Here is a 22,470-nt window from a genome sequence, read left to right as displayed (position 1 = left end):
CTGTAATACACGGTTTTGCGTTCTCGACATCAAGTCGTCCTATAATGCCATACTAGGGCGACGCTGGATCCATCAGATGCAGGCGGTCCCGTCAACATTGCATCAAGTTCTACGTTTCCCAGGACCTCGGGGAATGATGGAGCTTAGAAGCAATCAGCTTGAAGCGTACCACTGTAACCAAATCATGTCAGCCTGTGAGACTGTCCGTGGACCGACCCCCATCATACACGAGCCCACCAGTTACACAATGGCACATGACTTAATGGCGAGTCCGACTTCGCGCCTAAGCGAAACGGCGGGAGCTCCAAAGCCGCCGACACTGCGATCGGCTCCCCAACTCATTACTTCACCAGCAAAGATATCCAACGTTGATACAAAGTCAGACGCCCCATCGGTTAGAGTATCAGAAGTCGCTTCAGATGGTGGTGGGTCACCACATGTGACAACAATAGCCGTCCCACCAGTGTGCATACCTCCAGTTCCGCATCCACAGCTCGGGGATATCCCCGTCAGCGCTGCCGCTCAGGTCGTTCTGACCCTAACTGCTAGCCAGACTAGCCCAGGGCGTGTCCAAGTCCCCCTCGAGAGCGGATCACCAAGCAGCGTTCCACCATCAGTTGCAACACCTCCGGTGGCAGAAAAAGAAAGAGTGAACTTAGGCACCGCTGACGACCCCAAATTTGTCTATGTAGGGGCCAACCTCGACCCCACAATAAAGACCCATCTTGTAAATTTTTTATCTATGAATAAAGATGTTTTTGCTTGGTCGTATATCGATGTGCCTGGAATCGATCCTAAACTCGCATGCCACAAATTAAATGTAAACCCCAATGCTAGGCCAGTCCGACAGCGACCTCGTCGACTATCCCTACGGTTTCAAAAAGCCATCAACGACGAGGTCGAAAAACTCAAGCAAGTCGGTTTCATCAGAAAGGTAGACTACCCAGAGTGGATTGCTAACATTGTCGCAGTACCCAAAAAGAATGGCACAATTCGCCTATGCGTCCATTTCACGAATGTCAACCAGGCCACGCCAAAAGACAGTTTTCCCCTACCTCGCATCGACCGACTTGTCGACCAGACCTGTGGTCATGAGCTTCTCTCCTTCATGGACGCGTACAGTGGGTACAACCAAATCCCACTCGCAGAGGAGGATCAAGAGAAGACCTCTTTCATAACAGAGCAAGGGATCTATTGCTACAACGTTCTCCCATTCGGCTTGAAAAACGCCGGAGCAACGTATCAACGCCTGGTTACTGACATGTTTCAAGACATGTTAGGTGACACCATGGAGGTTTAGTGGAGCTCGAGCTCGCTCTTTTTGCGCTTTCCTTTTTTCCCGGATTGCCGGTCCACCCTTTTCCACAAAGAAATGTGAAACCTCGGGCAACTTCGCTTGTTTTTCCACACGAGTCAGCCGGGCAAATCTTTCTATCTCCCCACGATCAGTTCGCTTTTTCGCAGAAAACTCTGCAGCCAAAGCAAAACAACGACCTGTTAGAACAAATTTCAATCGTTTAAACAGAGAAACAACACAGAGGTGTTCCTACCCACCAGATATGTTACAAATCCTAGTTTGCAATCTACACCCATTTGCACAGTAGTTGCCAACTAGCAGCAACGGCCTCTTGGTCCATCGATCACAGCAGAACGCGTAGTCATGGTTTGCAAGCTAAAGTTCAAGTTACCAGATCGCCTTACAACATAGTGCTCAACTATGTCAGATACCCTTATGTCATATTCCCCACTCGCATTCAGCAGGTCGAACACCTTAAATAATCGCCAGGTGTTACCTACGAACTGACAAGGAGACTTCCAACAAAGCGCCAAGAAGTCGCATACCGGTTCGAACGGTATGTGCATATCGCTCTCGGTAACCCTCATGAAATTATTATTCCACCATTCGGCGGGTTGTACTCCTCACTACGAACATTTTCACTCAATCGTGGTTCGTATATTTCCAGGTCAGGGACATTAATCCCATATGTTGTCCTCAGCTCGGGGAACGAGTTAGCAGCACGACAGTTTACACTTCTAAGGGGCACATCACTTGATGAAGACGTATCCCCTCGACCTGACGTACTGGCTACGTCACCTCCTGACCTAGATCGGGCATTACCCTCACCTATCCTATCCTCTTCTTCCAAATCAACCTCCGCGCCAACACTCACTGCCTCTTCACCCTCGTACTCTCCACAACTCAAGGATATCTCTCGGACCTCCTCCGACCGAGTGTCATCAGAATCAGACATTATGGCAAGTTTTTTTTTTCCCCTACCAATTACTCAAGCTGAAACCCTATACCCTTATGATGACCTACCTACTTAAAATAACGAAGGCGAACGAGAGGGAAACGAATGGAAATTGGAAAGATAACAAGAACGGGGCACTCACCGAGAAACCCTAGGCGGGCGTTTTTGCGGAAGAAGAAAACACGCAATAGCTTTTGGTATCTCAAATCTGATTTTGTATAAACCGCCCGTTCGGTTACCAAGAAGTTATGATTACACCTCTGCTATAGCCCGCATCGTGTTCCAAGCAATCATCGCTTTCGCCAGCTTCCGCATAACGCGCGACCGTTTCTTCCCAACCGCTACGATTCTGTCACGTGCAATTAAGGTAAAACTACCTTTTCCCGCCAATTCACCAGGCCACAGCATTCAAAAGTAGCGCCCTCCCAGTCGGTTCATCTACTACTGCTCGCTCATGCTCCAACACGGTCTTCCGATTCTTTTTCTCAGCAGCGCGTTTCCCCTTACATCAACGCCCTACTGAGAGGGGGCTGTGTAGGGGAGCGATATCCTCATAGAGCATCGCACACGCGAGGAGCATAAGCGAACTGAAGACATCGACCTACAAAACCGACCTGCGAATAAATACACGGTAAGCACTGCGTGTGCCGCGATAGGAGAACCTGGGCGACCTCCAAGATCGACTGCGGCGCAGCTCCGCCGAGTAGGTGGTGCGAACGAAGATATCTCGATCGAACACTTTGCGGATCTGAACGCTTCGGATAGAAACACACCCCACCAGATGTAATCATTGCCAAAATCTTATTTGTATTTCCCACCACCGGGAAATAGGGACGACCTCACCTACCCCCAATCAGAACACGGCTTATACTAAAACCAACCCAACACTCATTCGCGATCTCCACCCTACATTTGTACAAAAGAGTACACGTGTCCGAAGGATCTCCACTCCCGGAAGCCTATAAATACCACCTACTGGAACTACGTCAGACCTGATTCTTCTCTCCCAAAAGAAAAGGAAAAACGAGAGAAGATACGTAGGCAGCTCGCTCCTGAGCGACCTCGGTCACACCCAAAATCCAAACCCTTCCCATCCTTTTCTACGGTAATTAGGAGAAGATCAAAACGCTCCTTTACAGTTACATTGTGAAAGCAAGTATCTTGTGGCATCATCGGGGGACTTGTTGCAAGTTTCAAGGCGGATGGATGAGGATGACGAAACTTACGACACTAATAGATTTGATGTCTTTAAGCTGGATACAACTCGAGCCGAGTTGGTTGAAGTGAAGAACTTAGGTGGACATGTATTATTTCTTGGTGATAGTACTTCAGTGTCTCTTTCAGCTTCAAAGTTTCCTGAATGCAAACCAAATTCTATATACCTCACAGATGATTACCAAGATGGATATCATAATAGAGTATATGAGAGGGAATCATATGGACCGGGACCACATGACATTGGAGTCTTCAACTTGGAAGATGGGAGCATTCAATAACATTACCCAACGCAGTCAGAAATTATCATTCCTCCCCCTATCTGGATTGAGCCTACACTGTAAAACAGTTTCTCTGTGGTTGAGTTGAAAGTTGAACAACTTATCTTCCTCCATCAAGTCTTGATGCTGAGAACAGGTTGCTGTTGTTGGCATGTTTATCCGCTTTCTTGAAATTTCATATTATGTTGTGCCATGTCCTTCTGTCTTGGTCGAATGTTAGTTTCCGAATAATACTCGATGTTAGTATTGTACTGTCCACATACGTGGACAGACATTCTTTTGAACTGCTGCCAATATTCGAAATGGTTAGCGCTGCAGATGTTTTTAGGGCTGTGGATCATCAGCCTTATCCTATGATGTCAATGATCTCACCAAAACCAACAGATGGAGCATTATGGTGTGAATTCAAGGCAGTCTTGTCTGCAAATCCAACGTTGAATCCTAATTACGCAGTAATGGCTATCCATGGTGGACATAGAGATTTATCCTTCTGGAGGCCTGGTGACAAAGCGTGGACTACTCTCGATCTCAATGACACATCAGTCATGGATGTAATCTGTTACAGAGATCAGTTTTATGCTGTCGATCATTTGGAGTAGTGTTTGCCTTTGATGTGAATCGTCATGCTTATCCTAAAGTGTCAGTGTTCTCACCCAAAACCACGGATGGAACATTATGGTGTGAATTCAACTATCTCGTGGTAATGTGGTATCATCTGAGGACTTGTTGCAGATTTCAAGGGAGATCGATTTCCCCTCTGCATATTACCACTCCACTCTCGAATTCAAAGTCTTTAAGCTGGATTCAACTCGAATCGAGTGGGTTCAGGTAAAGAGCTTAGGAGGACATATGATAACGCTTCTATGTGTCTTTCAGCTTCAGATTATTCCGAGTGTAAGCCCAACAGTATATGCTTGACAGATGATTACCATGAAGCATATATGGAGAGAGTTTATGGTAGAAACTCATATGGAATGGGACCACATGACATGGGAGCATTCAACAGCATTACCAATTACCAAATGCAGTAGGAAATGAACATTCCACCCACCCCTATTTGGATTGAGCTGACACTGTCAAACAGTTACTCTGTAGCTTAGTTGAAGGTTGGAACAATTAATCTTTTTTGCACAGGTTGTCATGAGAATTTCTTTTCGTGGTAGCGTGCATTTGGAATGATATTAACTGGATTTAAAAGTTTGAGTGGTTTGTCTTCAGAATCAATCACTTTACACATATTGTTAAGTTTTAACCTTCCATAATTGAGTATGTCTAACTTTTTCAAATTTTAAGAATCTCGGAGTATGGATAATTCCATAGTTTACTAAATATTTTTTAATGAGATTAGACATCTTCAAAATGAATTAGATTCTTGTGAATTGATCTCTATCATGTGGAGAACATTTACACCAAAACTTCTAACTAATCATTTTTAGTTTTTTTAGAATTCGTTTTCGGTGCAGGTCTTATAACAATTCCCTAATGAAAAAACAATCAAATTAGTGGTTCAAAGAAACAAGACAATTGGTAAAATAAAAATTCCAAAGTATACTGACCTTCACTTGAATTTTGCTAAATATCTTAGTGGATTAGAATGATATTAACTTTCGCTTAAAATTTTATAGTTATATCAAATTTCCATAAATAATGTATACATTATATATTTCCATACAATTTCTATAATTTTTTTTTTATAATTACATCAAATTTTCCTAACGAAAATAGTACTATAAACCTTACATCAAATTTTGATACTTAAAAACAGCTAAATATATAAGTCATTACGCTTAAATCCTTGGTCAAGTCAAAATAGTTTCTTAAAATAAAGAGCAAAATGTTAGCAAAAACAAAAAGGTAGGGGTCATTCGTTTTTCACTTTTCCTCCAACAATCAACTAAAAGTGGCTGATTTGCCTCCACAACATGTTGCTTTAACAATATCCAAAATACAACACCACATTGGGTCCCTGCAACAGGAAAAACTAAGCACAACACCACATAAAAGACATCAAAAATTGATATCCTTAAGCACAACAAAAAATTATTTTTTTAAAGTACAACACCAAATTGATGTCCCTGCTACAGAAAAAGTTAGCCCAAAATTGGGCCACTGTAGTCTGCCACAGCCTTAAATTGGATGAGTTAAGACAGTAAAAATTGAGTTAAGACAGAAAAAATTGATGTCCTTAGGCATAACAGAAAGTTATTTTTTTAAAGAACCACTTCTTCATCTCAAAACCAGGTGCTAGATCATCAAAAAAACCCAGGTGCCAAAGACAGAGTTTGGGCTACCACAATATCCCTAAAACCTGATCCAGAGAAAATCAAAAACCAAAGACAGATTATTAAAATAATGGTATGTAACTGAAAACTCCACTTACAATAAAGGTATGTATCTTCAGCAAATCTACAATCTCTTCAGGTAATTTCAATTATTTCTTTATCAAATCTACAATCTCTTTATCAGATCTAAGCGATTTCGTTTAGATTTTAACATTTTTTAAAGATTAATTCATATAATCTTTAAACATGTAATCAGATTCGAAATTAGTTAAACAGAGTAGTATTGTAATCAGGTTCAAAATTAGTGATTCATTGATTTGTCAGCTGGTTTTGCGTTTGGTAATGAAACCTGGATGCATAATTAAAAGTTTAGAAATTAAAAATTACCAAATTCAACATTGTGATGATATTGCTGAGTATTATTTGTTTCAGTTTTCATGCCATACTCAGTTTTCACTTTTAAAATTTCAGCTTAGTATAATAGGAAATATAAAATTTCAGCTTAGTTTTTCTTCATTGCTGTAGAGGTTGTGTGCAGTGAACATTGGAGACAGTGGTTTTATCGTGATAAGGAAAAAAAGATTTATCATTCCCCTATACAACAACGCCATTTTAACTGCCCTTATCAATTAGGAAATAGCCCCGGATGTGATCGGCCACATTCAGCTCAGGTATTTAATTGGTTCACTTTCTAGCATAATTATCAAGTATACATAATTATCAATTATACTGCATCTTGTGGATGAAGATATGCCTGATATATAGCTAAACTAAGCAAGGATGTCATTTCAGGGGATTGAGTTTCAAACGAGTTGATGTATGTCTATTTGGACTACATGAGAAAAAGAGCAATGTGTGGTCCCTGCTGGAGGAAACCCTATCCTGAAATTATTTGTTACTAAAATTGAAATTGATATTCTTCTATTTCAGATAGCAGCAATCTCTGAATCAGCGGAAGAGCCTGTTAGTGGCCCTGAAGCATCATTTGTTTAAGATCTACTTCCGGGAGATACTGAAAACATACAAACTATTTTGTATATAGACTGCAGCAGGAACTGGAGCGTTTCTAGGTACGTATCAATTTAACTTCTTGTCACATTCAGATCGAGTTTTACGTGTTTTACATTCATCTTATGTATAGAATATGATTCTGATGTATTTAGTTTGACGTGGTTTGCTAAAGATTTTCTAGCTAAAGAGTTCATGCATCAGAACCAGTAGTACCACATGTGACGCATAGGATCCAAGAGTATATATATATGATCTGCTAAGCGAACGAGTCACTCACGTTCATATGTCATCTCATCACAACTCACAACCAATCTGATCTTAGCAACAAATTGCTAAGAACATCCAAATGGAATCTAAACTGATTGTCATTGACAATCTACCGCTCTCGTATGGGTTAAAGTCCCAGGCCTCCGTCTTGAATATTGGGAGGTCGTCATACTAATTGGCAGTGGGATTACAGGATGAACATTGGGCTGTCCTATAAGAGTTGTGTCAATACCAATGCCTAAAAGAAAGTTTCACTAGAGTAGATTTCACAAAATAGACAGTACTTTCATGTCTTGAGTTTATGATTTTCAATTGGCAGTAGCATCTCATTCTCAATTTGACACAATCCTATATGGTTCTATAGTTCTGTTCTGCTCTGCTCATTGTCCATCAGCTTCAAAAATCTTTTGTTCCAGTACCCCTATTATTTCAAATTAGAATCCATGGAGCACCATTTCCTCATTTGTGACAGCTAGGAGAACTTTCAGTAATTACTATTTCTGTAGCTTGGTCTTCTTTCAGTATATGTATAGTAGTAAGGTTCCACCAGGCCTAGACAAAAATAGGCATATCTTATCAGAGGTCAAAGGATGCTTGTGCCTCATAAGTGTCTCTGTTTCTTTAAAGAGTTCTGTTTTTAAAGAAACATCTTATTATCTGTTTCAGGTTCTACTGAGTTTCCATTAATGAATACACAACAAGAGGCGGGAAGTCGAGGACGCAGAATTCCATCAAGATCTGATGCATCTTGAAAGCAATTGGTACTAGAAGAATACACTATTTTCTGTTTTGTTTCTATGGATGGATATCCTGAACTTTTTAGGAACTTAGTACCATTTATCGACTAAATGTTTTGGTTGAGTTTTCTGTTTTGAGTTTTGGTTGAGTTTCTATGGATAGAATATCCTCAACTTGAATATGTTATGAGAATCAGTGGTAGTGTTAGTGGGTTGTAAAAGTACTAAAAGAAGCTGCGATGGTTTGTTAGTAGGAGCTGAGTAACTTCTTGATGGGAACCTTTATATTAACTGTTGCTATTAGGCTGAGACGCTGAGTAGGCTATAAAATTGTTTCTATTAGCCATTTCTAAAGCCACAAAAACTCCTCCCTCAAGTAAACAGAATTGTTATACTTAGGTAACCTAATAATATAAGATGACGACAAGGTATTTGTGCTCAGAATAACACATAAGAAAACACATTTAAACATCATAATACATTTTATAAATTTGTAAAAACAAATGAAAAAATAAAAATAGAAATTACCTAGTCCAACGCCCCGTGCCAATTGAACTGATGACAACACAGATCACAAATATACCCATAGCCCTTGTGACGTGAACTGTGAGATCTCATCTCATCAAGAGTATTAGCAACATTAGTACAAACGTTGCAGGTATGTTTTCCGTCAGCATTGATTGGATTTCTACTTTGGTCATCACCTATCACAGCAACCACGGGATTTTCGTAGTTTTTTATCCTCGTCATCGCTAAGCTCATCCCGATGACCTCAGGATTTTCAGGTGGAGAAGGGGGAGAGGTAGGTGGTGGAGAAGATGGTGGGGTAGGGTTTTAACTTTTCAGTTCTTTATATATTGAGACCGACCGAACTTCCCTATTGGGCCCTTTGTACCTTTTGATTCTTAATGACAGTGTTCTAAAAAAACGTTATGCATTAGTCGGGGCGGTGGGAGAGCGCCTAGCGCCTAGGCATTCAAGGCAGTGCCTAAACGTAATACACACCTATACTATAAGAAATGAAGAAAATTATTTACCACAATTCAAAAAATAAACACAAACAAAGATACTTATTACAAAAATGCGTAATAGTTGAAGAATATCGACTTCATATAAAAACATACTCTTTGTTATAGTGACATATAATTTACATTAGACTTTAGTTTTTAAACCAAGGCCCAAAATATCGATATCGGTTAATATATCGGTGTACCCAAAAACCGAGATATATCGGATATATCGGTTTTTTTGGTGACCAGTCCAAACTATTTAAAATATCGGAAATATTGGATATATCGAAATATCATAAATATATCAGAAATATCAGAAATATATCGAAAATATATTGGAAATATCGGATTTATATTTTAAAATGGTCAAAAAGTCAACCGATATATATCGATTATATCAGAAATATCAATTATATCGGCGATATAAAGTTTCATATCGGAAATTCCGATATATCTCGGAAAAAAAGGGGTTCAATATTCGGTGGATATATGTCGGAAATATCGATATCGGTGTACTAATTTACCGAGATATATCGGCGAGATATCGGATATCTCGGTGATATTTTAGGCCATGTTTTAAACTCATTCAAATCTTAAGCCTACACAGGCCTTTAATTTTCGACATTTAATCATTCAAAAAAAAAATGACTGGACCACTTAGAGCCCACCTAGACCCGCCTAGTTGGTCCACCGATTTTTTAAATGACTTGGGCCTAGGCGAGTCGGTTGGGCACCGCCTAGACCGATTTTTAGAACAGTGCTTCCAGATCACAAGTTTGTGGAAGTACCTGCGTGTGGTTCGGCCCAGCTTTAGCAAATGATAACTTGCCATGTGGGCCATTTCACTCTGTGTTGGGTTTCATCATGAGTTCAATTTGGTGTTCGAAATATTGTTGTATCTCAAAATATTGTCGATATTTGTGTTGAACTATGTATTTGAACTGTATATTGTATATGGTTAAGCAATACACAATATATCTGAACAAATATAGCAATCGATAAATTCAATATAGCAATTCAATTTGATTCTTATCATTGTGTATCTCAAATACACGGCAGCAAATTAAAGAAAATGGTGATATACATGGTAAGAGAAAAAAGGGCAAAGATATGATGTTGGAAGAGAAGGGATGAAGTCGCATGAACTGCATACCGCTTCAAGCTGGCAAATGCTCTGAGCAAGTAATATGACAGTTGGAAGTTAGAATAGTGTTATGTAGTAGAAGCACAAACTTATATATCTGACCATCACAATCCAATATGTTCAATATTTTACTTGCCAAAGCAACGACATTGATCCCAAATAGAAGAAGCACTAAGAGTCTTGCAACTGAAATACGAATTGTTGTTTTTGTTCCAAGTATACAATCATTTGGCAATTCAGCCGTACAACTGGACTGGGCCATTTTTCCAATGTGGTCTAAACTTGTATAGACAGTGGTTTCAAGTTCCAGAATACAAAAATGCATCTATAGTCTTCTAGCTGCAAAATAGTCAATCCTTCTTATCCAACAAAGTAATGGGTGAGTTTCTAAATACAAAATAATTTCAATTGCTCCCACATGCTAGAGTAACTTCTTCCTAACATATTTTTTACGAAGCTTACCAGAAAACTGTTCTGTATATTTGCTTAGGTATTGCAAAAACTTCCTCACCATCTTAGGTTCTAAAAACATCTGATAAAAATCAGACTACTGCTAGTGACTTTGTGCCCAGTTGCATCAACATATTATATTGCTTCATAGCCACATTCAAAACATTTCTGTCTAGGCTGGTCACGTTCAAAATATTATACTCGTCCGTGTGAGCTGGATACAATTTTTACTATCCATGAGCTTTTTCTCCTACTCATTTACTAAGACAGACTTAGTCTCCAAAAGAAACCTAATTATCAGAGAAAAAAGAAGAAAACTATTTATGAATGTTACCAGAAAAATATAACGACGAAGCAACAGTAGTGGTGGTGTTTCTTTAGTGACAGAGAGAGTGTTGTCAATGGCAGACCTATTGGGTATTATTATACACATAGAGTGCTTTCATGAACACATCAACATCTGGGTTAGTTGACTTAATATTTGTCGTTCTCTCTCTTCGGGATAGGTTTGATAGTATATCGGCAAATGATTCCAATTAGAAACAGATCAAGAAGTCTTTTCAATTTTCATACAAAGAAAATATTTATTGTTACTATTGCATCACTTGACATAATTATTTAGAAGTTGAAGTTACCATATCATGTTCCAACCACTTGGCATTTTGCGGAAAATGCTAAGTTTTCTCTCACTGTCGTTTCTCGAACGTGGAGATCATCCTGACTTACATAAGCAGAACTGCTCCTTGGAACAAATTCATTCATTTCATGTCCATTGTAGGTTATTATTTCTGAAACCTGCAATCAAGATAATTGAAACCAAACTTTGACACCTACAAATAAGACTGTATTTAGTAGCTTCAAATAAGTTGACAAAGGCATTACCTTAAAAAATCATCACTTATCATGAACCTCGCCCAACTACGTGTAGGATATGGACATGGTAAAATCTCAAAAGTAAATGATATCGCATCAGTACACCTGCAGAAATAACACGATGAACACAGATAAGCTAAGTTTAAGAGCTTCAAATGCGTGGCGATGTGTCATTGTTGCGTCATCCCAAATAATGAGACTCGCTTCATGTAGCAAGTGGGGAGTCTTTACCTATTCTACAGGTGGAAGTTGCAAAAGTAGGAACAGATATCTGTTAGAGTGTGTGGACCGAAAAGAGGAATAGTCCCACATTGAACAAGAAAAGAGTTTATCATGGGTTGATAAAGTGGGAAGCTCACTAACTAGTACCGAGGCCTTTTCGGATAAAACCCCACACCCATGGCCAAGATGTTACCCAAGCCCAATGGGTGGTTAAGTGGGGGACAATATTAGTACTAGTTATCCCATGGGCCCACAGCCAGAAAGGAGTTCATCATGGGTTGATAAAGTGGGAAACTCACTAACTAGTATCGAGGCCTTTTCAGATAAAACCCCACACCCATGGCCAAGATGTGGCCCAAGCCCAATGGGTGGTTAAGTAAGTGGGAGACAATATCGGTACTAGTTATCCCATGGGAGTGGAGGCCCAGACCTGGTGGGTGTGCCCAGTTCGTAACAGTATCTTGAATCTGGAGTGGGTTGTTCGGCTTCTTGGAAGCATGGTGGCAGCAAGACCTGAAATGGAGACCGCAATTGCAATGTGGCCTCTGTCCCTTAAATAAGCTAAAATAGAACGGTAGAGAAATGTCTTTCCAGTACCACCCGGGCCCTTAACAAAGTATATAGAGCTCTTGTTATGGATAACATAGTGCACAATGTCTTAAAAAGCATACATTTGGTCACTGTTTAGTCTGGCGATTGATGATATATATTCTGGTGGTATTACTACCGACCGTTCCTCAGCAATCAAATCATGGATATTGGAGTGATCATTTAAATCAGTACACAACGGCAGCAAATCATAATCAGACAACTTCTTATTATTTTCAGCCAACGATGATTCAATCTCCTTAAGTAAGTGGTTGGTTGCATGAGTCAAGCTAATATAATTGAGGATGGGTAATCCTCAATCATGTATGGGAAGAACTCCTCCCATAGATCACGAATATCTACAGGATTACAAAACACCTAAATAGAAGAAACTAGCTTTCGTAATGCGGAAGGCATGTGAAAAGCAACTGCTTCTTATAAGCAATCGTGTATAGCACTATCTTTCTCAAGAAGACCCTACTATTCAACAACTTCCTTGTAAGTGGAGTATCTGATTCCATCAACTGTTCGGAGATCTTCAAAAGAAGCAGGACCTCTTACATGGTTGAGAAGTAGTCGCAAGTAGTACGTCTCACTATCGAATGGATGCACAGTTCGCAGTCTACTAATCGCTTTGAATTTGCTTTTCCTTAGACGCCACTGCTTATCAGAATTGTTCCAAACATAATGCTCGGGAAGCTCCCTGTAGAGATACTGTCTTGCATCTAGGTCATTGCTATTTGCTCTAAAGAACTTTGTTAACATGGTTCGAGATATCTTCTCATTTGCTATAAGTTCTTTGAGATTGTCTCTGTCTGAGTAGACAACTTGATGCATTACATCAAGATGAACTTGTAATGCATAGACAACAGGGTATAGTCTGTTGAGAGAGAACTTAATTAAAGATCCTCCATAGGGATTCTTGGGGACATATCCAACGTCCGTCGAAGAACGGCTGAATTTCATCGTGGTTACTATGCGCCTTTGAAGCGACTTCCATTGATACACGATCCAAACCTTTGTACACATATTTGTACAAATACTTCACCGACACTACACCATAATAGCCTATTTGTAACGGATACACATCCATTACAAAAAATATTAGTAACGGTTATCTTGCGTTGACACAAAAGTGTGACAAATATTAGTAACGGATATTTATAACACTTATTATCCGTTACAAAATTTACTAACGGTTTTAAAGTGTTACTGAAATTAATTTCAGTAACGGATAACTAACCATTAGAATTTATTAGTAATGGTTACCAAATATGTTTAGCCTCAATTAGTAACGGATATAAGCGTCACTTTGATTTTATGTTTCTAACCGTACAGTATCCGTTACTAATGATTTTTCATTGTAAATGATTTTTCATTGTATAAAAAATATTTGTTGCTAACGGTTATGTATCCGTTACTAACAAATTTTCATTATATAAAAAAAAAAATGGTTTCTCTGGCCCTTTTATATGTGGGCCACCTGTACTGGTGCACCTAATGCATCTTGTTGATAGAGCAAAGATGAAACCAAACAATCGAATCTTTTATTATTATTCAGATTTCAGAAACACACAGATAAAACCAAAGGTTCACCCAAATACATTAGGACTAGAAACCAAAGCCAAAACATACACTATACGCTCTGTTCCTCTCCAAGCTTCAGGGGTATTTTAATAGATATCCATCTTATTAATGATGGCTTAGCAGTACCCACTTCGGCCTATTGAATCACTACAGAATCATCCATCAATAAAACAACTGTAAATGAAAGAATGACCAATGCACACTTGCATCTGTGGTATAGTGCATAGATCGGTCAACTGTTTTTGGTTTGGGGATCCTCTTAAGCTGCCAAGGCTCCTCCAGACAATGCAACGGCTCCAGAGTTGAGGATGTTCGTGTCTGGCACTGAAGTTTGGAAAATACCATAAGTTGTTGATGTTACTGAGATATACATAATAAAAATTATTTGGCAATTACGATTTTTCTGAATAAGAATTACCAAGTGGAGCTTTGAGGACGAAGAAACATGCTCCAATAATAACATAGCAGCACAGAAAAACAAAGCCTTTCAGATAGTGTGAAGTCCCATCCTACAAATAACATCGGAAAATGATGATTAACATATTAGCAACTAAGTCAAAACCAAGTAATTAATTATATTCATGGGAGGAAGCATAAGAAACTATGAAAGTATTAAAGGAAACAATGATTTGTATCACGTCCACAAGTTGCAAGATAACTTAGCATGCCACATATAATGCTCACTGTAATGTATGAAGATCCAAATAAAGGAAAAAGGAACATATACACCAGTAAAAAAGGTTTAAATATATATGAAGTGAAGCCTTCGGTGTTCCTAAAGAAAACTCATGCTAAAGAATATGGCACACACACAGAGTCCATTTTTATTGGTTGTTTAAAAAGGCATGCCAATAAATCATCATCATTTTCCATAGTCGAAAGAAATACCATAAAATGCCACCTTCCATTCTTGTCCAACCAAACAAAAATGTTTTTTGGATTGTTAAGTCAATCTACAACTATTAATCGGGTGCAGGTCTAAAAAACTCAAAAACAAAATTGTTTGCACTAAGGAAAAATCACATGCAATAAATAGTAATCAAACTGAAGAATAAACTCAGTACCCAAAAACAAAACATCCTTCTATTATCTACTTTTAATCCCAGAGAACCAACTGAGACACCAACGAATATAAAGTCCCCAAAAATGAGAAAAGAGTTTTTTTTTTTTCTAATAAGAATTAGAGATGGGGAACTTTTCATTTGAGAAAGCTTTGGAACAGGCTACAGAGATTGAACACAAGAAAACGATGGTATATATGTGAAACATAGTAAAAGTGGCATTATTTCTATGTTTTGAAAACTTAAATACCAAGATTAATATTGGCAGCCATAGTCTACTAACCCTGAGGTTAAACACTAACTGTCACATCTTTGGCGAAAACTTTGTGCTATCAATAGTAATCATATCCTGCCATCTCAAGAGCGACTACTGCTGGAACCGCATCCTCTGGCCAATGTATCATTGCACCATCCTAGTAATGATATTGAAAACAGAATATGGTATCAGCAATAACAATAGAAATAAACAAGGTGAACTAAACACTATCACTGCAAAGAAATTATATCTTAAAGTTTCTTTAGTAAGCTGCCGCCAGCAGGTTTTATCAAAATGCAATAGGTTGCTCAAATAAATTAAAACAATTACGTGAAGATCCACATAGGCTAGAATAAGTTGAAATACCAAGCACATACACACAACCCCAACTACCTCACACCCTGTGGTATATAGGTGTGACCAAAACGTTATGTACACTACATGTTGATTAACTAATGTTTTTGGATATTTATTAAACCTGCCATGACTAGAGCCTAGATTTTAAGTTTTGAACGTTCTTACTTCTCTTCCCCCAAATCCATCATGGGCTTCAGTGCTGGGCAGCCCTCTCCTGGGTACACCCCACGTATATCCCTCAATCAACATTTGAGTAAAATAACATATTTTCTTATCTGTACCCAGACTATAAGTGCCCTTGCATCTTAATATGTCTGATTATCTTCTGTTTGTTATCATTTAACTTGTAATGATAACTTGATGATATAAGGCATTCTATTTTGTTATAATGATAACTTGTTACTTGTGAACCAATTCTAATCAATCATACAGTCTATTAGTAGTAATCAAACACAGTAACCACTAACGAAACAAGAAACAAAAAGAAAGCAAGAGTTGGTTTGAAGTATGAAAATGGATAGGATTATATAAAACACAAATTACAGCGTCAGTGACAGGTGCTAAGTCACAAATTCAGGTTCAAAAGGAAACAAAATTTTTGCATGGATCATAGAAAGAAACAAAATACATGTAGCACTACTTTAGATACAAAATATCCACTGACTTACACAGCTGCGAGAACTAATATGGCGGTGAATACCCACTAGGCCAACAACAAGAATGGGTATAAGGGCATGGAATAAACTCCTAAGTCCCCATGTCCTAATCACAACCATGTAGTGTTTCTTTGCCATACAATATATTTACTGGCTATTATAAGCTCGAAATTATAAGCTCTTGATTGGTTTCTGCCAAATTACCCGAAAAAATCAAAGGGGAGAATGAAAAAAACTATGATTGATTCCATATTCAGCCCCAAGAGAAACACCTGTAATCAAATTAGAATGAATAAGAGACATAAGATATTCACCATTCATTGCTAGGTTGGCAATAGCACCAGCTGCTACTCTACGTATCATCTCATCCTCTGAGCTTTTAAGAAGCAACAACAAGGATGTCAAACCACCAACTTCAACAATCTTCTCTTGATTTGCTTCTGCAGATACACAGAAAAAATAGCACATAGAACACAGGTGAAGGTGAGCAACAAGAGTGATCTCTAGCATGTCGAGCCCGGCCTGATTTGCGAAGGTGAAAACAGGAGAAGCCTGGTACAATAAATTACATCCACATCAACTTTTACATTCGTTAAATATTTCGGCCAGACCCGGGACTTTGTCAGTTAGCTAAGGTTTATCAGTTTATGTCAGAAACAGTTGGAAGCGTAGGCAACCGTGACTCGTGCCTCTTATGTTTCTCCCTATGTCTGTTATGTTCTCTATCTCTTCTAAGGAAGTATATTTCTCAGTAACTTTATCTGCTTCGAAACACATACTCATCCACAATTTGAAGGTTAGAAAATATTAACAATTTTTCTGTAGCTGTGTCATTTGTAGTTACTATGAATGTGTACACACGTATATATGGTACATTGGTGCATATTATGAGTATCATTTCCAAGTATCAGGAGGCTGGTAAGAGTAGCATAAACTAGTTAAGTACTACATTGACACAATGTCAAACATAAACCTACATAGTAACTTTGCTACTTACTCTACACAGTGCTGCTTACTCTAGACGCATGAACCTACATTACCCAAACCACAAATGCATGTCAATGAAACATCCAGTGGTGGTGAGAAGTTATTACAAACCTGTAGCTCCTACAAATCCACCATGCTAGCGTGACAACCTTAGGAGACCCAGGCAATGATTTTGGCTGGGAGCTCAGCCTGGATGGGGAAATAGCATTCACAACTCTCTGAACAGAACCCACAATGCTCCTTACATATTGCCGAGCCATGGCTACCACACTTATCTTGATAGTGGTTCTCAAAAAGCTTAACCGAATGCAATGGTCGAAGACTAACCTTAGGCTATAGTTGTTCAATGTGGTTTCAAGAACGGGCGTCCTCCACTAGGACCCGATTCAAGGAGGAAGCCAAATCCGATTAATGGGGCGCTTGCACTATCATCCTGCAGTACCAAAAAAAAAAAGGTTAAGTAGCACAAAATATATCACAATCTGAATAACCATAAATTGAAGTTTAAGGCTGGTACTCAACTGTTTTAGGGTCCAATGGTATGACATGGAAACCTGATGGTAGCAATGTTACGTTTTCAGCAAAAGATTCATCAAAAGGTGAAAAGACAAGTTGAGCAAAGGCACCCGCTGCATTCTCATCCAATCCACTACAAAGCTGAAAAAAAATAGGAACTAATAAGACAAGGGATAGCTATGTTTCCAAACATCAGCCCGGATAGCTATGTAACGACTACCAGAGTGTTGTTGCCTGGAAAGGTTTGGAACATTCCTTCATGGGTTTCCTAGGGGAAATCTTCTAACAACTACCGAGTGTTCTTTGGCACCTTATTAGTAAAACTCTTGAGTAAACAAGGTAATGAACCAGATTATGTATTTACTTCAAACCCATAACAAATATATAATGGTACACTCCTAGATTGATATCTTGAACACTGTAATAAATACATATCTTGTAGTAGAACATCATCTTGGGGAAAAGAATGGCCTTCAAGGCGAATTTGCTCATCCAAACTTTCTGAATTTGCTCACTCATTCTACAATAAATCATGTTTATATATAGTTAAGGAATTTAAGACAAAATAAGTAAATAAGTTCCAATCATCCGATTATATGCAAACATACATGTAACACTTAAACACTCATCCAGATCATCAACTACCATACTATACTATGTAACCACAAACAAAAAAAAATGGGGTTTCTGTAATACTTAACAGTTAAAACTTTAAACATTAAGTGAGACCAGAGGGGTACTACTGCAATTGAGAAAACTTCGGAGTTTGGTTGACTTGGATCGGGACCGAATACACGCGACTCGTTATTTGGTAGTGTTAATTTATGTTGTCTTCGCTTGTACAAGGAAATCATTGACTTGGCTAAATCACCTTCAAGTGCAGGATTTTCAAGAGACAAGAAGCATATAAATATTCCTCTCAAGAATGATGGGATTTTAAGCGAAAATCTCCAAAGGAAATTGATCGAGCAAGTGCAAAGGTAGACAAAAACTTCCCATCTAACAAAAAATGAGTGTAATTTTGAATTGCCTAACTCGTCGATGAGGTCTGTGAACACAAAGTGTAACATACAGAGTCCATTTTCATTGAAGGTTGGGAGGTTTCAGAAGTTCAGCAGAGTGTGACATAAAGAGTCCATTTTTATTCACCCAAGCTTTTCATTTAAGTCGTATTTAACTTGACAAATGAAAATGCACAGAGTGCATGGTTACTGTGCTGGTGAACAAAGTTGGACTTTTCAATCAAATATAATATATCATAATAACCAGCATTTCAAAAACAAAAGGGGAATGAAACAAACAAACACACAGACATACACGCACAGAGAGAGAGGGAGAGAGACAAGTTCTGGACTCGACCACAAAGATGGTTCACTTTCATTGTATTAATAAATTTGACATGAACAAACCAAAGGGTTACTACTGTTAATTGTAAAACAAGACAAAATATTAAAACAAGTCAGATATTGCATTTAAGTTTCAAAAATAACACTATGAACCATTAATAGTGTTAGATAAAACATCGATCTAACACTAACACTGAGTAAATCAAGTCACAACACATGAGAGTAAACAAATCTAACAAAAACAAGCACCTTTTATATAAAAGATGATTCTTTTATCTCAAAATCGAAAGTTGGACAAAACCCATAAGCAAGAACCTCACTTTTTAAAAAAAAAAAAATTGATGAGTAAATTAGTTACCTTGAGCAGATCGAGTGACAAAAGCAGTGATAGCTCGTTTAATCTCTGAAATAAAAAATTTAATTAGAACCCAAAATCAATCAGGAGAGGAGGAACAAGAAGGGGAAGAACACAAGAAAAACAAGAGAGAGGAAGAAAAGACGACTTACCCAGTGAGGAATCGAAACCTTGGCCGGCAACACCACTCCACCACTCTACTGTTTTCTCTTTCTTCCTATTATTTTCCTTTTCTTTCACTTGTCATTGATTTCTTTTTAGGGCATCGTGATTTAGATGAGCGGCGAGAGCAAAAACAAATCCCGCTTAAGTTTTCGTTATATTTTTAGCAAAGTGATTTTTGTTTTTGACAATTTAATTATCTTCCCTTTTGTTTATCAACTCTGTGACGTATACACAAGCGTTATAAAATATACAACAAACGTTACATAATATTTACCAATATTTATTAACGGATATTTGTATTGCTAACGGTTATTAAAAGTTGGCAATTACCTAACGGATGTATATGTGTTGGTAATGAAAAATCCCAATGGTTGCAAAATAGCCCAAATGGTATAGTGCGACTTGATGGAGGATCAAATCTCAACGTTGATATGACAATCGTACTTCCTCAACATAAAGGTACAACCCATCGATTATCAATGGAAAGATCATCATTTAGCATAACTCTCTTACCATTATCATGCCTCTGGTAATTAAATAGCATAAAGTCATTGCCCTGGATAGTTATTGAGGCAAATTCCTTTGAAAAATTTCATTTGCATCTTCCATTTTTCATGCAGACGGAATCTGGTTTCAACTCTCCACATGGACAGTGAATCATGTCTCATGACAATGTTGTACAAATCAGGTTCATGTTGGGAGATTTCACTAGGAAGTCACACCTCAACCTAGTTATTCTTTATCCCAAATGACTTCTCTTGGAGCTCACACCAAGGAAATCACCCACCAAAGACTTTGGTAGTTATCACAATAAACTCAATAGAACAAAACTATTAATTTATCCACAAACAATCAATAGAAAACAATAAATATAAAAGTAAATGCAAAGAGACACAAGATTTAAGGTGGTTCAGTAAATGTTACCTACATCCACACAAAAGCCAAGCTTCCACGTACTATAGTAAAGATTGGATAGTTTACAAGTGTTACAAGAATCAAGAACAAGCAACCTCATTCAAACCCTAGCTCAATAGAGCTCCCACTATTCCCTTGAAAATGAATCTCTCAAAGTTATCTCAACCCTAACCATAAGTTTCCTTTTATATATGGGGAGAAAATTTAGTGAGAAAATGGGATTGGGCTTTAGACCGAAATTTCAACAAATTTCAACAAACTGTTGAAATTTCAGAATATCTCAAATAGGGGTTGGTTTTGGCCGATGCCTACAAGTCGTGGGATCAACTACGACACGGTACGGTCGTTCAAGCATGTTAGTCGGACACCGGAGGGAAGCTCGACGGTTCCATAACCCAACAATCTCCCACTTGGAACCTTCAAGATTCTACATGCACATCACATCTCAATTGTAATAACTCCATCCAATTCCAATTTACTAATAAAACACTCGGCTCATCCAACATGATCTTCAAGCAAGAAGACCTACCGAAGTTGAACACAACTACAACTTCTTCTTCACAACACCCCTACCATGACATAGACATGTCTCCGTGGTACTCCGTGAATAACAACATATCCATTTCACCACTTCCTAATGATGTTTGCCAAGATTATTAGCCATAAACCTCCAAGCAACTCCCACTGCATGAGATATATCCGGGTGCGTGTAATCCATGTACCACCGCCTAGGGACTTGGTGGAAACCATGCAAGCTCTTTCTCAGCTTGTATACCATTTTCTCTCTATCCTTCCGTAAGATACCCACCGGTTGCCGCATGTAAATCTCCTCAACATGGTCATAATGGAGGTAGGCAATTTTCATATCTAACTGCTTAAGATTTAAATATTTCGCTACAATAATACTAACCACTGACTGAAAAGTATTTGGGGAGAATATCATTACCATATATCTCTTGGAACCATCATGTTCCTTCTTGACTCGATACACCCATTTGCTACATACAGTTATGTCCTTGGGTACTTTGGCCAACTCCCAAGTGACACTAGAGACGAGGGACTTCGTCTCGTCGTGCATAACAAGCTCCCACTTGCTAGCATCACCAATCTCCAATGCTGCATCATAGCAATGGGGTTCACCATCATCAGTAAATAAATAGGTGGAGGAAGGATACTTCATGCTCGGTACAAGTTGCCTGGATAAACTCCTTAGTACACAAGGTGGAGATAGACTCGGTGGCGTAGTATCCTCATCCAAGTCACTTCTATCATCATCTGACTGTAGAACTTTCATAACACCACGACTCATATCAAAGTCTTCCAACTTAACATACTCAATGCCACTTTCTGTAACCGGCTCCACGGGCTGTACTTCATTTATGTCTTTGTACAAAACCATCTCACTGAACACAACATCTCTTTTTTGAATAACTTTCCGGTTTTGATCATCCCAAAAATGATAACTAAAATCATTACTGCCATATCTAATGAAGGTACACTTGACATCAAGCTTACGCCTAGCTTGGTCACTAGTGTGCACATAAGACACACACCCAAACACTTGCTCTCAAATGGGAAAGGTTCACATCCTTCCCGCTTCCACACTTCCTCTGGAATCCTGAAATCTAAAGGTACTGACGATCCTCGGTTGATTAGGTAAGCTGCTGTGCTAACACTCTCTACCCAGAATTACTCGGGCAAGCCTGCTAGTGTACGCATACACCTAGCCCTATCTGTCAATGTTCTAATCATCCATTTTGCGATCCCATTCTACTGAGGTGTCCTTCGCAAAGTCTTTTCCATCTTGATGCCGTTGTAAGCACAATACTTCTCAAAACCTGAATTCTCATACTCTCCACTAATATCGGATCTCAGCTTCTTAACCTTGAAGCCTGTCTCATTCTCAACCATGGTCTTCCACATCTTGAACACTTCCA

The 22,470-nt window shown here is 38.6% G+C and overlaps 1 protein-coding gene and 3 long non-coding RNA genes across 12 annotated transcripts; 1 reads left to right on the top strand and 3 right to left on the bottom strand.

Moving 5' to 3' along the window:
* The first annotated feature begins 6,051 nt into the window (after positions 1–6,051).
* LOC147502778 (uncharacterized) lies at positions 6,052–8,354 on the top strand. 6 transcript variants are annotated; one of them, XR_015221799.1, is made up of 4 exons: positions 6,052–6,103; positions 6,569–6,701; positions 6,961–7,100; positions 7,975–8,354. It is a non-coding gene; the product is annotated as an uncharacterized LOC147502778 (long non-coding RNA). The 6 variants fall into 6 exon arrangements; XR_015221798.1 differs by having other exon boundaries at positions 6,556–6,701; XR_015221800.1 differs by having other exon boundaries at positions 6,052–6,135.
* Positions 8,355–12,812: 4,458 nt separating this feature from the next.
* LOC147502777 (uncharacterized) lies at positions 12,813–13,298 on the bottom strand. Its single transcript, XM_086604611.1, has one exon. The coding sequence runs from the start codon at positions 13,296–13,298 to the stop codon at positions 12,813–12,815; it is 486 nt and encodes a 161-aa protein (XP_086460737.1).
* A 561-nt stretch (positions 13,299–13,859) lies between these two features.
* Positions 13,860–17,520, bottom strand: LOC147502776 (uncharacterized). Of its 3 annotated transcripts, none has more exons than XR_015220057.1 (5): positions 17,348–17,520; positions 16,564–16,801; positions 15,264–15,393; positions 14,338–14,428; positions 13,860–14,243 (listed from the first exon to the last, which is right to left on the bottom strand). It is a non-coding gene; the product is annotated as an uncharacterized LOC147502776 (long non-coding RNA). The 3 variants fall into 3 exon arrangements; XR_015220058.1 differs by having other exon boundaries at positions 16,564–16,689; XR_015220056.1 differs by having other exon boundaries at positions 16,564–17,518.
* Positions 17,521–17,663: 143 nt separating this feature from the next.
* Positions 17,664–19,924, bottom strand: LOC147502775 (uncharacterized). Of its 2 annotated transcripts, none has more exons than XR_015220054.1 (3): positions 19,606–19,924; positions 19,457–19,501; positions 17,664–17,893 (listed from the first exon to the last, which is right to left on the bottom strand). It is a non-coding gene; the product is annotated as an uncharacterized LOC147502775 (long non-coding RNA). The 2 variants fall into 2 exon arrangements; XR_015220055.1 differs by lacking the exon at positions 17,664–17,893 and adding an exon at positions 18,171–18,272.
* Positions 19,925–22,470: the final 2,546 nt, after the last annotated feature.

This window comes from Coptis chinensis, chromosome 4, assembly GCF_015680905.1.
Source record: "Coptis chinensis isolate HL-2020 chromosome 4, ASM1568090v1, whole genome shotgun sequence".
NCBI classification, from domain to species: domain Eukaryota; kingdom Viridiplantae; phylum Streptophyta; class Magnoliopsida; order Ranunculales; family Ranunculaceae; genus Coptis; species Coptis chinensis.
Note: the sequence above shows the minus strand (reverse complement) of the source record. Positions and strands in the feature narration are given on the sequence as shown.